Source organism: Hirundo rustica, chromosome 4 (assembly GCF_015227805.2).
Source record: "Hirundo rustica isolate bHirRus1 chromosome 4, bHirRus1.pri.v3, whole genome shotgun sequence".
NCBI lineage: Eukaryota > Metazoa > Chordata > Aves > Passeriformes > Hirundinidae > Hirundo > Hirundo rustica.
In genome coordinates this window covers 31,017,109-31,032,106 of record NC_053453.1, presented here as the reverse complement: position 1 = coordinate 31,032,106, position 14,998 = coordinate 31,017,109, and the positions used below count along the sequence as shown (strand labels likewise).

The following is a 14,998-nucleotide window of genomic DNA, read 5'->3' as shown; positions in this document are numbered from 1 at the left end:
GGCATGGACATTTTCATTCCTTTCCAAGGGGTGGTTCTGGCACGAATACTCCTGTCCATACCACAGTCCTAGCACAAACAAGTTTTTCATACAGTGCTAATGAAAATGCCAAGTGTCTGTAGGAACCCTATGGGGAGCTAAGGACAACAGATCAGATAAATACCTGGCTGCTTGGGAGTGTTATTTTTACCACTGCAAAGGCTTCATGAGCTCAGTGCCTGAAAAACAGAAGCTTTTAATATTAAGACAGACTGGATGCTGGCAGGCAGAGTTGTAGCCATTTGGGGCTGGGAGTGAGTCAGCCCCAGCAGCTGAACACTGGGGCTGAGCGCTCTTGTCTGTAGGCAGACAGGGGCGGAACGGCTCGGCAGGGAACATGGGCAGGAGCAGGGCTTAGCAAATCCATAAAAAATGGACCAGAGTGACCTCAGCCAGCAAAGTCTTCTTCACTTCTCCACCTTCTCAAGGAGAAACACCCTTAGGGCTGTACAAAGAGTGTGTTGTTATTGTCAACCATCATTCTTTGCTTGCGAAAGGACAGTTCGTCCTATCACCTCTTTATGTTTCTCCTTGCTCCTCTGGCCCCAAGAAACTAGTCAGTCATTACTTGGCACTAAAGTATTTCCAGTCTAAAGTAATAAAAACGTAGGGGGAGGAGGCTTCTCATTCTGTTCTTTCTATGTATTCCTATGAAAAAGATGTGTTGCTGCCTATCTATGGCAGCAGTTTGATTTCTCTTGAATTTTAGCCTTGTTTTTCTCAGTGTCCGGAGGGTAGTTGTCATAATAAAGGGAGGAATTGCCAACAGATTGTCTGAATGCTCTTCGCACACATCATGAAAACATCATCAGGTCTTTGTGTGTCAGAGAGTTGGAGAGGAAGACACACATGGTGCTTGGATTAAAGACATTGAGCAATGAGAAAATGTGCTTTTATTCACTTGGCCCCCAGCGCTGACTAATTATCATTTGTGCCAGGAAGTTCCCTACACAAACAGTTTGGTCATTACTTCCTGCAATTCTTCTGTGTGAAGTTAAATTATGGATCATGTTAGACATCAGTCAGAGAACATGAATCCCTACCTGGACAAAATACAAGCCTTTGGTTGCAGCCTTCACTCCCAAGGAAAGCCAGTCCAGCCTTAACTCCCCACATCTTCCTCCTTGGGCACCCCTTTGGTAGCATATGAAACATGTCCTGGGAAAAGATGCTTCCATTCGGTATGGAAGTCCTTAAATACAGGACTTTACTTTAAATTTTCACTCTGCTTCCAGAAAAAAAAAAGCCTTAGAATGGATTTTAAGTGACATGTCTGTCTTGTCTGTGCTCTGATAAATCTTCATTCCTATCTGATAAAACATCGTTATTCTTGCTTTTTTCAATATGGGGAGATGTAACTCACTAAGAGGCTGTGCTCTGCAGCTCTGCTAAGTTTTATTTGGTTGTATCCCTCTACGTGCAGAGTTTTCTACCTCCACGGTGGAACTGCAAGCAGAATGTGAATCACATGTATTTTAGGGCTTTTTGCATTGTCAGAAGAATAAAAAATTATCTGAGTCAATAGGAACATGACCTGACATGAAATATTGCAAGACCTCATCTCGTATGGTAAACTTTATTTTCCATTCTTTTTTAGGCTGCTTTTGGTTTCAGTCACACTGCTGTCTATTTATTCAATACATCTCCTGTTGATGTGTTCAAAGGAAACAGGTAATTTAAGATGCTACACCATTCAGTAGAATGTAAAAATCCAGAAGTGACAAGTGTTCAAATGAGGCCAGGTGCTTTGTGTAAGATGGAGTTTCTATCACTTTGCTGACCCAGTAGGATGGCTGACACACTTTGGGTCAGAAGCCTAAAATTAACAAGAATTTAAAGAATATATGGCATGGCAGTGGAGAATGGCATCACTGTAAAGAGAAAAACTTATGACAAGGAATGGACTCTGCTGCCCAGAAATGTTATCTTCATTGAGCTAGTAAGAACAACTCATATATTTTCTTTGCATTACAAATCAAATTGCAAATGAAATATAGTGAATTTTTGCCTATGGTGAAGCTTACCTGGAAATACAGTTTATCCTTAGTGGTTAGTATGAAACTCCTGATAATCTTTGTGGTGGAGTTTTCTTAGAATAAATTAAAAGGGAACAGTTCCTTCACAGAGAGAAGTGTAACCGTAACTCAGATACACTACCTAAACACAGAAATTAGAAGTTGCCTACAGTATTATGTCAAATGACACTGTGCTCTGAAGTCCAAGAGCCTCCTTCCTTGTTAACAATGCCTAAAGCCATATTGTAAAAATAATCTGTGTGCAAGAATACTGCAATATTTAAACATGCAATTTGGACACATATGATTACTGTTATAGCATGTATAATATCAGCAGCTGCCTATTTAAACTAGGTGCAGGTGCCTCAATGGGGATCCATTTGTGCCCCATTACTTCCCAAAATCTAAGTCCTGTTTTCAATGTTGCTGCTACGTTTAAGTTCAGACTTACTTTTTACACAAACTTCAAAGCAGAAATGTCAGCTTTAAGGTAATATAGAGAAAACCAGATAATGGGTTACATTTTAAAAATCATCTGCCCAGTGTAACAACTGCAGTATTTCTCTTTGTGTTCCTCTGTATCTTGCCATTTTCACAATGCCCAGTCTTTTTATCAGCCTACACCACAGCCAAGTAAAAAAAAAAAAAAACAACAAAACAAAACAAAAAAAACCCAACACATAAACGAAGTTTCACAAGCTTGACAGATATTTGAAAAGAAATTTTAGTTACATTTTACACCTTTGCCTGCTTTACCAAAAACATACAACACTAAGAATTCACAAATTAAGGCTTTGTCATTAGAAGCCATAAATGATCCTCTAAATCGGTGGTTGTCCTCATTTAATCATGCAGTCAAGGCAAGCAGAACTGCAGAATGGCAGTAGTGTGTGTCCAGGCTGCCAGGTCTGACTTGTGGATCCTGCTGTGCTGGGTTTTTTCTGGAGAGGAGCCTTTCTATGTTCCTCTCATTGCAGGTGCTAAATTTAATATGCTGGGATGAGGATATCAGAACTTAACATGCCACTCAGGATATAGACAGACTCATTAAAGGGGTGTAATACTTTCATTAAGAGCTTTCATCTCTGAAGTGACTGGTAGCCAACAATAACATTTATAGAAGTCAGGAAAACATTCCTACATAATTTTCAGCCCTAGAAATTACGAGAGAGCTCCCTATTTAGTTGCAAAGGGCAGGTTTGGCTGCATGGATAGGTGCTTGGCTGAAAAGGAACTATAAGTGCTTTGACTCAACAGCTTTCAGTAGTGTGTTTGTTACCTTTCTCCTCTTCTTCTCATGCAGGCTGCATGGTGTATGAAAAGCTTGGTGAGCAGATCTTTGGTACCCCAGGGAAAATGATTGTCTTTGGATCTACATCTCTTCAGAATATTGGAGGTAAAGGAAATAAGGAATATTGAAAAACAAAGCCAAAAAATATCTCAATAATTTTACACTTACAAACAATTCAGGTTCCTTCTCTGCATGACATCCAGGGATCTTAATGCTCCTCAATATAGTTGTGGCTATCGTTTTGCATGCAGCAAATACTACATTACTGAATGGTCAGGAATTTACAGTCAGTCATAGTTTGGGGTCTTCTGTCATCAGACACTGATGTGGGAGAAGGTTAAGGATGCCTCTCGGTACTTGTTCCACAAACTATTCTACTGGGTTTCTAAAATTTTCTTCTTCTTCCTCCAGCAATGTTGAGCTATCTCTTCATAGTCAAAAATGAGCTGCCTTCTGCCATAAAGTTTCTAATAGGAGAAGAAGAAACTTTTTCGTAAGTTGAATTAGTTCTGGTACTTAGACTGTAGAATTTAACATTGTATAGTAAAGTTTAAGTGTATGTTCACAAAAGCTCTGAAGTATTGGGTACGTTTTAGGTTTGTCAAAGTAAATTTTCACAGGAATATTTCAGGGGGTTAATAAAAGACAAGACAATTTGGGAAGGAGAAGATGGATAGGAACTGAAAGTTTTAGTTGCCCTTTTTGCACACTGGCTTTTCATGAAAAATTTCATGAGATACAAAACTCTTATCATAGAATCCAGTATTTTACAGTGTTAGGCAACGCTTGAAATATTTGGAACAATTCAAGTTAAAGATACTATGTGTTTCCCTGAGTTCTCAGCCTCTTACATGATTTTGCCCCTGAAACAATGTCCACAGAGTGAAATTCTTTTATACTAGCATATGACAACAGCAGAATATAACACTAAGATTTCTGCCCCTTATCACTCCTTGGCATTTACCAGCTACTTTAGTAGAGGGGTGGCATTTCCTTATACTAGTAAATACCCCTTGCACTGTATTATATGGTATGCTGCGGTGTTGGAGAAGGTGGCAGAGATTCCATTCTTCAGGCTTTCCTACTGTACTGGACCAAGCAATGCAAATAGGTTGTGCAGAACATCACTAACACTGCCCCTTCTCCTCTTTCTTTCTTTCTTTACAGTAGGATGCAAAGCACTTCAGTAGAGGAGATGCAGACTTGGGCTAGCTAGTGCATGCCAGCCTGCTGGAGCCTGGTTTGCTGCTCTGGTCATGTGCCTGGGTGGTTTGGCAGATGACTCGTGGTGGCCCCCCAGCCCCACTGTGCTCTCTGGCCCTTTCCTCGTCCTGGCAGGGTGGCTTATATCAGGTTACAGGGGTGGTGGTTCTGCCTCTCCGACCCATGCACTGATTTCCATGGTAGGGTAATACATTGGTGACTCTGGAAATCCTCCCTACCTGAGTCAGAGCAGCGCCACGGATACTTAATGAGTCTACAAAGCCAAGGTGTGGTCTCTTCTCTCGTTTTGTAGGAGCTTGTAGGGTAAGGAGACCAAGGATAGTTCTGTAAGTATAACAGTCAAAGAGGATGACTGAGTGAGGAAAACCAGAAAATGTTTAACATGTGCTCATGGTATGGTTTTTTTAAATGTTTTATACAGGGAGTGGTACGTGGATGGGCGGATTCTCGTTGTCACAGTGACGTTTTGTATAATCCTCCCTTTATGTCTCCTGAAGAACTTAGGTAAGATGAAAATGCCATCACAAGTGTCAAAAAAGGAACCCGGACATCGTACCACTGATGGCCAAACTGACAATTCAACTATAATAAGAAAAATATGTTCTCATTGTTATCTAAGCAGCCTCCCTGATCCAGAAATAATCTGTGTTCTGAGCATTTTTAAACAAGTAGGCCTAAATTATCACAGCGACTGAGCTCGGTATAAACAACTTTATCCATACAATTGTGGAAATTGATTTTAAAAATTATAGTTAAGAGGGTCTTCATTTCATAAGGTAATTCAATTTTATGTGCAGCCTGTAAAAACAAGTTCACAAATGGTGAGATTACAAAAAATGTTGCCTTTCTATCAGCATCAAAATTTTTACTGGGGTGGTTAATTGGAAGTATTGTACTTTGAAGTAAGACATGTACAGAGAATTGCATTTTCAGATGTGTTTGGATCCACTGAGATGCCAGTAGGTGCACAATGTATTCTTTTTCAAACCATGCTGGTAACAACATTTGGCTCCGAAGTCCATTTGGGATCTTCCTTTTGGGACAAAAACCCAAACTCAGCTGACATGACTCAGGGAACCTGGGTCACAGTCAGATTTCAACTGCACACTTTGAGGTTTTTCTCAATTGTCACAATGTCTTTTAAGAGTAAAGTTAGTTTAACTGATGTAAAGGTGACCCTGAGGACGTCACAACAGGTCAGGGCGAGGCTTAGGCATGCCCAAAAGTTAGGAGACTGGAAAGACTTTGGGAGACTCCCACACCAGCAGGACAAGCTTTTGTCCTGCCCAGAAGTTCACAATACATATTAAATGTTTAATACATTTGAACTCTTAATGAAGAAGCAAAAAGCAGTAAAAAACAAGATAAGACTAATAAAACTATTCTGTATGAGAATTCCTCTTAATTTCTTTCAGGATACCTTGGCTATACCAGTGGATTTTCATTAAGCTGCATGGTATTCTTCCTGGTAGTGGTAAGTTCAGCTTGTTTTCTTTGTTGGATGAGTCACTTAGAATCATAGACTTGTTAAGGCTGGAAAAGACCTTGAAGACCATCAAGTGCAGCTGTCAACCCAGCATCTTGTTCACCATTAAACCATGTCCTCAAGTGAAACATTATTTTTTGAACACGAGTGATGTCAGTGAGATAGTGACTGCACCAGTTCCCTGGGCAGTCTTTCTAATGCTTTACAACCATTTCCATGAAAAAAAAAATTCCTAATGTCCAGCTTGAATGCCCCCTGGTGCAACTTAGGGTCATTTCCTCTTGTCCTGTCACTTGTTACCTGGAAGAAGAGGCTGAGCTCCACCTGTATACAGCCTCATATCAGTTGTAGAGATGAATAAGGTCTCTGCTCAGCCTCTTTTTTCTCCAGGCTAAACATCCCCAGCTTCCTCAGCAGCTCCTCTTAAGATTCACTCTAGGCCCTTTACCAGCTCTGTTGCTGTTCTCTGGACTCGCTCAGGACCTCAGTGTCCTTGTAGTGAGGGGCCCAGGACTGGACACAGCACTTGAGGGGAAGCCTCACCAGTGCTGAGTACAGGGAAATGATCACTTCCCTACTCCTGCTGGCCACACTATTGTTGATACAGGCCATGATGTCCACAATTCCACTGATATTTAAATTTAATTTGCTTTTTATTATTAGTTTAGCAATTAGCGATCTTCTGCTCTTATTCTAGGTTATTTACAAGAAGTTTCAAATTCCCTGTGATGGACAAGGGCTAAATGCAACATCATCTATCCTATCAAATAGCTCAGAACATATGTGTAAGCCAAAGTATGTTATCTTTAATTCCAAGGTATGTTTCTTTTTATAATACTTACTTTTAATTAACATAATATATGCACCTACACCCCATGTTCTTACTCTGATCAGCACCACAAAGGGCCTGATTCTCCATGGTTCTACTTGTGATCCAGTTGCTAAATGCACCATGGGTCTCCTTGCCCAGTCTTAGAGAGATGCCGTGGTGAATGTGCCTCCTTGCAGTCTTGTCCTGCCCTGGTAGTAGATGTGTTAAGGCTATGAGCCCAAGCCACCACTGGACAATAACTGCTTTCTTTAGGAGATTCTTCTTTTCCACTGCTGCTTACTCTCCACGCTGCAGCTGTACCTTTAGGCTGTTACTCATTAGAGGCTGAGTAGACCACACCTGCATCCAAAGCCCACAGTCTCTGTCCTTCTGCACACAACCACTTCTTTGTAACGGGATACATGTTTCTGTAGCCATGCGGTGAACTCAGTTGTGAAAAGAATATGGTTGAAAGATAATCCAGCAAAAATTTTGTTGCCTTTAGGCTGGATGCTTCCCTCCATCACCACACAGCTGCAGAAAAAGTTGGTCTAAGAGAATGTGAGAGGGCAGCTGTCTGTAACCGTGGGGGCAGGAGGATGGCTCCTGTCAGTGTCAGCTGTGCTGGGATGCAGTGGTCCCAGTGAAACAGCACTGTACCCATCAGGGCGTGGTCCTCAGGGCCTTAGTCACATTTGTAGGGAATGCACATTTATAGCAGAGGTGTGCAAAGTTGTTGGTTTTTTTTTTTTTCTTTTAATTTAACCCACCAGCTTCAGTTGAAGAAGCCAAATGAAGCACTTTTCTTTGGCTGGGGGTAATCATCACCCCAGATCCAGCATGATGGACCAAGAATAGTTAACTTGTGCCATGGCAGCTTAGGTGTAGGTATATTTCAGGAGGCATTGAAGGGAGTCTTCTGCAGTGAGTGTCAGCATTTGCCTCAGAGGCAATGGAGGCACTTCGGAAGGATCGTCCATCTGAATTAGGCACACCAGAGCTGGACTCCATAGGTTTGCCCTCAGGACCAACAATTTGCCAGTCATTTTAGCAACTTCAGTGCGTGAGAGGAGAGACAGGACAGTTTCGCAGATTAGAAGGCTATCTGAGCTTGGCAGAGACCTGAAGGTCACCTGGTCGAACACCTGTGCTGAGGCAGGGCCACCCAACACTGTGTCCAAGGCACCTTCTGAATATCCCTACAGATGGAGACACAACAGTACTGTGCTGTGAGTGAGGGAGAGGTGGCAAAGGCCTGGGCAAGGGAGGGCCTCTGGAGAGCAACCGGCGCATTTACTCCATCTGTCAGGCCCGGGGTGCACCGCAGGACGTCTTGCGGGGGAAGGGAATGCCTGTGACCAGCACAAGCAGATCTCAGAGGGCAGGACAGAGCCGCATGTAGAACGGACTCATGTTGTCTTTGGAGGAGGACCTATAATCTCCTGTGACCTCCGCTCATACCTGTTCTCTCAGGAGAATGGAAGTGCCTGAGCACCGATACCGTTTTTGAACTTTGGCTGAGGACTGAAATCCACTCGAGTTCTTAGTGGAGAAGGGGCTGAGGTCCTACTTGGAGGCCTCCTGTGCTTTCTGGTGACATAATGATCTTTCTCTTTCCCCAAGAAAAAGCATGGTCCTTCCAGAGCCCTCCTAGTCCTTTTGTTGGCCTGGGAAATTAAAGGATTCAGTCTGATACCTTGAAATACCCATTTATTTGTAAGTTCTGCATTCCTGTTCTCTTTTCTTACAGTCTGGATACGGGCTTCCTCTTCAGGACTTCAGCCTTAGCACCATGGGTGCGCACCCCTCTCCATGCCAAGGCAGGGTAGCGTAGCAGTGACCCGCCGTGCGTCCCTTTTGCGCGTGACACTGTGCTAGTAACGGCAGTAGCTGGGCAGGCAAACCCACCCCAGGGGGCAAAGCTGGCAGCAGCGTGGCGTCCAGCTCTGTGCGAGCACAGTCAGCGCTGCACGCATGCCACAACGCAGAGACTTTGTCCTCCTGTTGAAAGCGCGCTGTTTTCCACATTTCATTAAATACATGCTAATTGACAGGTCTTCTGCCTTCCCAGAAAGGCTCTCAATGTTCGGTTGAAGAGTCCAGCGAGCTGGGAGCTGAGGTAGTTGAACATGGGACATTTCTTCATGCTACTGGGGGAAATACTTCTTCTTAACTTATTTTCTGAAATTCTCTCTGAACAGACCGTGTATGCTTTGCCCACCATTGCTTTTGCGTTTGTGTGCCACCCATCAGTCCTTCCAATTTACAGCGAACTTAAAGAGTAAGCCCTTCTTTTTTTTTCTTTAATAGTTTGTTCTTTTGAACCGTTTTACATGGAAGGTGTTAGCACAGAGGTGCTCTGAGTCATTCGTGCCACAGAGGTGTGCTTTAGTAACACCCAACAAGCGTGGCTGTCAGCTAGAAATCCGGCCTCCCGGGCGTGCTGTGCCCCTGGAGAAGGGGCAAAGGGAGGTGGAGAATACCTGGGAGTATTACTTGGGAGGTGCAATACTTGGGAGTTTTCCCTGGAAGTACACAGCAGCCTGGGGAGAACCAAGTTCTGCCAGTTGTCGTTTGGCATAGGAGAGGTGTGTCTTCTGCTAACAGCGTTTGTTCCACAGCATAAGTGCAACTAAAAATCTGTTGCAGTACCAGGAAAATAAAAGTGCTTTCAGCCTGACTGATATTAAAAGATCTTTGTTGGTACTGCTGTCTCACTGACATCTCCAGCTGGGATGGGCTGTGGGGTGCTGGAGACCAGCCCTGCTGTTACACTGCTGACAGCCCTGGGCAGCTGCAATGGGGTCCTGGGCCATGGGGAGGCCCCAGGGGAGAGGTCTGGGTCAGTCAGACCCATGACTGCCCTCAGCCCTCGCTTGCTGAGTACTTAAAATTTCAAGTGAGTGCGCAGGTTCTCTGGTTCCTATTAGGGCATCCTTGTGTGGATTTAAAAGTTTACGTTTAGGTACTGGAGTGTGAATATTTCAGAATAAATATCTAAAACGTTAAATGTTTACACTTAACCTATTTTACAGGTCAGCATAAATCCATTATTTTCTACCCATAGGGACACAAATATTTCTCTACAGTAATTCAGAACATTTTTGGGTTTTTTCCTCTTTGTATAATTTTATGCTTCCTTCATTTTGACCTTTTAATTTAATTACCAGAGTGTTTCGGGGTCATCCTCTCTCTACACGGCTTCACTGTTTAAGCAGGTACAGACATGGAGCAGACCCACAGGTCACACCTGCTATTTTTTTCACTTAAGCCCCAAGCAGGGTCCTTTTCCCCATCCTTTTCTTCCTTGTGCAGTTGTCACTGAGTTTCTGTTTTAAATGAAAATGTGTTCATGAGTCTCCCCAGAATTACTATGCTTATGCAAACACCTAATACATTTTGAAAAAGCTTTGGAAAAATCCAGCCCAACCATTCTTATGTGTTCTTTTCTTGTTCTTTCTCCAGCCGTTCACAGAAAAAAATGCAGTTGGTTTCAAATATCTCATTTTTTGCCATGTTTCTGATGTACTTTATGACTGCCATATTTGGCTATTTGACTTTCTACGGTAAGTATGCAGTTCTTTACTGATCTGACTAGAAAGGGGATACATGTAAAATCAATAGTGTATCCCAGCTGGAAAGTCCCATCCACTTATATTAAAATACTTTTCCAAATAATTTTCCTAAAGTTCTCATATTGAAGATATAAATCCATTTCCTTCTTTTCCCCTGTGGATGAAAAGAACAAGTGAAAGTATTATTTGCAAAAGGCATTTTCAAAATATGAGGGAGAGATTTGTTTTACAGCAGTGGGGATTAGCTGGGCCCCACTAAGATTTTGTTCCAAGGTCCTCACCTGAATGATGTGTGCATTGGTAATGGCTGAAGCATGCATATTTGCAAAAATTGAGACAGATTTGAGAGCAGGTCCTAGGAAATGAGGAACAAATTGGCCATCACAGCTTTTTCACTTTCTTAGTAACGATTTCGTCATAGAGGCAACAGACCAAATGTTTTCCCCGTGTCCCTAGAGCTGACCTCTTTAGGTCTTGGTTAAACAAACTGGCAGTGAAGGTGGGGAAGCTTTGAGCATTATCCCAGCTCAGCCACCAAAGGATGATTATCTCAGTGTTTGAGACTCCCACCCTGTCTCTTTTCACGCATATCAGTTCAGTTAACAAACAAATTATGTTGTATCGCTAAAGGATACAATATATATGCCCTAAAGGCACAGTTGTTAAGTAAAGTAGTATAAAATACGAACTGTTGCTTGGAAACTCCCAGGCATGTTCCAGTATCATGAGAATGTTAAAAAGTAGTGTCTTTTTCCATGGGCCATTAAGGAGTTACAAGACAGGTGACAAAGCTGATGTTTGCCTTTTTCCTGAGAGTTACCCATCAGTCTTCACCACCCTATTCCAAGTGGCATTTTTGTAACAACCTCCTCATTCATGATACTGTCCCTTGTGAGCCACCAATTGCAAGAGAAAAAAAAAAAAAGTAAATATGAAATTGGCTTTTTTTTCCTGAAGGTGTAGCTATCTCATATTTGCTTTCTCAGACTCTCGTTCTGATTATGAGGCCTTGAGTATACATGTCTTGAAGTAACTTGAGGTCATCTGTTCTAATTTTCCCGATAAACCCACAAATAGGCTGCAAGTGACAACAGCATCAGCCGTTCTCATCCAGCTGCTCCCATCTAACACATTTTCGTAGAGATGCATCAAATTAGCAGCCCCAGGGAGCAAGTGGGTGTAAATCAGCACGGACCCCTTCACTTTGGCAGGGAGGAGATTCTGATGTGATTGCCCCAGGGATCTGAGGAGGCAGATCTGTGGCGCTCCTCTCTGGGAATCTCCCACATCCCTCAAGGACGAGGGTCTGGAGTCCATGGAGGAGGTAGGGGCTGCGTCCTTCTGGCCCTCCTGAGGGGGAATGGCGGAGGAATCCCTGGGGTGTCTTGTGTGCCTCTCCCCACATTAGGCATCACTGCTCTCCAGTACTGAGAGCCCGCAGGTAGAAGCTGTGGAGAGCTCTGCTGGGGCTTCTGCCAGTGTCAGTGCAGTGACAGACTGCAAAAAAGACACTGAGGGAATACAGAATTCCTCCATAAAATTCCTTCCTCCTTCCCTGTGAGACCGAAAAGACCTTACCTTTCATGTGTTCACTTACAGTGTTCTAACCCTCTTCTCTACCCTTATCTGGGTAAGAACAGTATTTTTATTGTGACCATTTCTTCTTTACACCAATAATACTTGTCTGTTTGCTGTGTTCTCAAAAGTGTTGCAGTGATGACTATATTTACATTGCAGAATTACAGAAAAGAGGTGTTTTTCTTCCCCTAAAAGGTCACAGTGTGGTTGGGCTCTGTGGTGTATCTAGCTGAAAGGAAAACAGACCTTCAACTGTAAGCCTTGCCCTTCACTTCCTACCTGGCTGCAGCCCGTGAGCGGTACAGAAGTTGCAGTCTGTGCTTGCAGGAGCAGAGTAAGCTCTGTGTTGCAGAAGCTGTGCATGTGCCCGGCTTGAAAACCCCACTCCTGATCTGCAGGGAGGTGGGAGAGTATTTTCTTTCTCCTGGTGGGGATTCAGGCACTGCATAGGTGGTGTTGACCTCTGGTCTCTATTCAGAAGGGCACCCTTGGGGGAGTGTAGGCATTTTGCTGCAGGACAGATCCCTCTGCCTCCAGGAATATGTGAGGTTTTACCAAGTGCCAAAGATGGTAAATTAGACAAGGCCACTGAGTTCCCTTAAAGAGCTGCTATGTTTTACCACCAGCTTTCTAAGATTAGCAGGCAGAAATAAAACATGGGCCTAAAAAGGGGCAGCAAGTGTGTTTGGTGGTGCGCTTAACAGCCACCCCTTTAGGTTATTGCTCCTGGATATTTAAAAATTACAAAGCAAACACGTAGGTCCCTCAGCAACTTGGTTTTCCTGCTGGTTAGTACATGCAGACCTGCTCTGCACTATTCATCACAGCTTCAAGGAAACATTTTGGCAGGAGGTTGTATTAAAATATTGCCAGCACCTCCCCGTTAAGCACCCCCTGTGATTTGTCTTGGCTGCTGGGGCTGCTGGCCAGCATGGAGCTGAGCTGCAGGCTCTGCTGGCAGCCCTCAGAGGAGCTGCTGAAGGATTTGAGTGCAAATGTCAGAGCGTCCCACTGAGAACTGACCTGAGATAGGCTTTGTTCTCAGTTGAGAACAGGGGCACTGCTTTTTGCTGGAAGTTTATTTGCTGTTTAAACTAATTCAGCTCAAGACCTTGCAGTTTATATTAAGTTCAGCCATTGCAGTGCATGTGGGTTTTTTTAATATCATTTGAAACTTTAAAAAAAGTCCACAGAACCAATTAAAAATAGCTGATTTCACTTTACCTATTTTTGTATCTATGTATATATGTAAGCAAGCTTTTGTGTATGTCTCACTGTTGTCTTTTCTACAGTGAAAATTACCTTAGACTTAGGCATGTGCTGTCATGAATTAAGATGCATTCCTAAATCAGGCCTCCAAAGGATTAATCTGGAATAATGGGATCATTGGGATTTTGTTCAAAGCGCTGTTTTAACTCAAGAATGTTTCATTCCATACTCTTTTGTTTACAGATAAATCACTTGTTGTTCAAGAAGGCTGTTGTTAAGCAATGATTTTTGTGGACTAATTGCCTTTTTGTCAAAACACTTACCTTACTGTCTTTCCTATAGAGAATGTGCAGTCAGATCTGCTTCACAAGTACCAGAGCAAAAATGACATCCTCATCCTGACTGTGCGCTTGGCTGTGATCGTGGCGGTGATACTCACTGTGCCAGTGCTGTTTTTCACTGTAAGTAAAAAATCTGCATGGTTTGGAAGTTGGTAACAGCTGTACACAGCACATTTCTTCAAACCACAGTCCAGTGGTGGCTGAGACCACAATGTTGCAGTCATAAAAAGAGCTTGAGCTTGGATTAGTCTTTTCTTATGCCTGACTCCCACTAACTTCTGGGGAAGTTCTCTATGCAGTAAATAAATAAATAACTTTTGGTCTTAAACCTCTTTTAAATTGAATCTACAAGGGTCCTCTCTTATGTCACATCACTTTACTGGAGCAGGCTCAGAGGTGAAGTTCCTTTTTAAGTGCAGAAGGATTCAAAATGGCATGTTAAAAAGAGAGGAATATCCCACTGTGCATGCACAGTATTACCGTTCTGAAATAACAAATTAATTTTAAGGAGTATTTCAAAGGATATTACTTCAGGCAACCCAAAATTTATGACACATCTATGCAGCACTTGTCATATGAAGAACCAGTTAAAATAAACATAGGAAGCTTTGAATTGGCTCATACATTATTCTTGACAGAAAACTTTCTCTCTCTCTCTCTCTCTCTCTCTCTCCCCCTCTCCCTCTCCCTACAGGTGCGTTCATCATTATTCGAGATGGCCAGAAAAACAAAATTTGACTTATGCCGTCATGTTTTGGTTACTTTTGTTCTTTTGGTTATCATCAACCTGTTAGTCATTTTTATCCCATCCATGAAGGACATTTTTGGAGTTGTAGGTAGAGTATCCTGTTTGTACTACTAATAAAAAAACAGTTGCTAATCAGCAACGCAATAATTAGCTGTTGCTGACAGTTAACAAAACTCATTCATTTCAATTTTGCAGGGGTCACTTCAGCCAATATGCTGATTTTCATTCTTCCTTCATCGTTGTATTTAAAAATTACACAGCAGGATGGATCAAAGTTGACTCAGAGGATTTGGGTATGCATTCCATTCCCATCAATGCAACACTTCCATCTTGTCATTCTCTTTAATGTGTAAGGTGCAAAGCAGACCTAATCTGAACATATGTGAGCTCCTTTACATTGCATTCTCTCTGTACTTCAGTCAGCTGGCAGCTGTGCTTGCCCTTCTCCTTTGCTTACCCTGGGAGGCCCCTGGTAGAGGGGCCATGCCATGCAGGGCATCTTGTGTTTTGGGGAGGCCCTTCTCCGTGGGATGGGGTATTTCCCTGGCTGGCAAGCAGCAGCAGCCATTAGCAGGATGCAGGAGGCCCTCCAGCTCGCTTCAACAAGACTTTCAGTGCAGCAAGCTCTCTCTGCTTCAGTGTGTTGATCCAGAAAACATGCAAAGTGCTCCATTTGCAGTA

The 14,998-nt window shown here is 42.9% G+C and overlaps 1 protein-coding gene across 1 annotated transcript in view; it reads left to right on the top strand.

Annotated features, from left to right (window-relative positions):
* Nucleotides 1–14,998, top strand: part of SLC38A1 (solute carrier family 38 member 1) — a 43,301-nt gene that overhangs the window by 21,473 nt on the left and 6,830 nt on the right. The window contains exons 5-15 of the mRNA XM_040061557.2: nucleotides 1,637–1,710; nucleotides 3,358–3,450; nucleotides 3,757–3,838; nucleotides 4,991–5,073; nucleotides 5,985–6,043; nucleotides 6,753–6,872; nucleotides 9,068–9,147; nucleotides 10,332–10,432; nucleotides 13,571–13,689; nucleotides 14,264–14,405; nucleotides 14,513–14,610. Coding sequence (XP_039917491.1) covers nucleotides 1,637–1,710; nucleotides 3,358–3,450; nucleotides 3,757–3,838; nucleotides 4,991–5,073; nucleotides 5,985–6,043; nucleotides 6,753–6,872; nucleotides 9,068–9,147; nucleotides 10,332–10,432; nucleotides 13,571–13,689; nucleotides 14,264–14,405; nucleotides 14,513–14,610 — 1,051 coding nt within the window. The remainder of the gene's footprint in view (nucleotides 1–1,636; nucleotides 1,711–3,357; nucleotides 3,451–3,756; nucleotides 3,839–4,990; nucleotides 5,074–5,984; nucleotides 6,044–6,752; nucleotides 6,873–9,067; nucleotides 9,148–10,331; nucleotides 10,433–13,570; nucleotides 13,690–14,263; nucleotides 14,406–14,512; nucleotides 14,611–14,998) is intronic.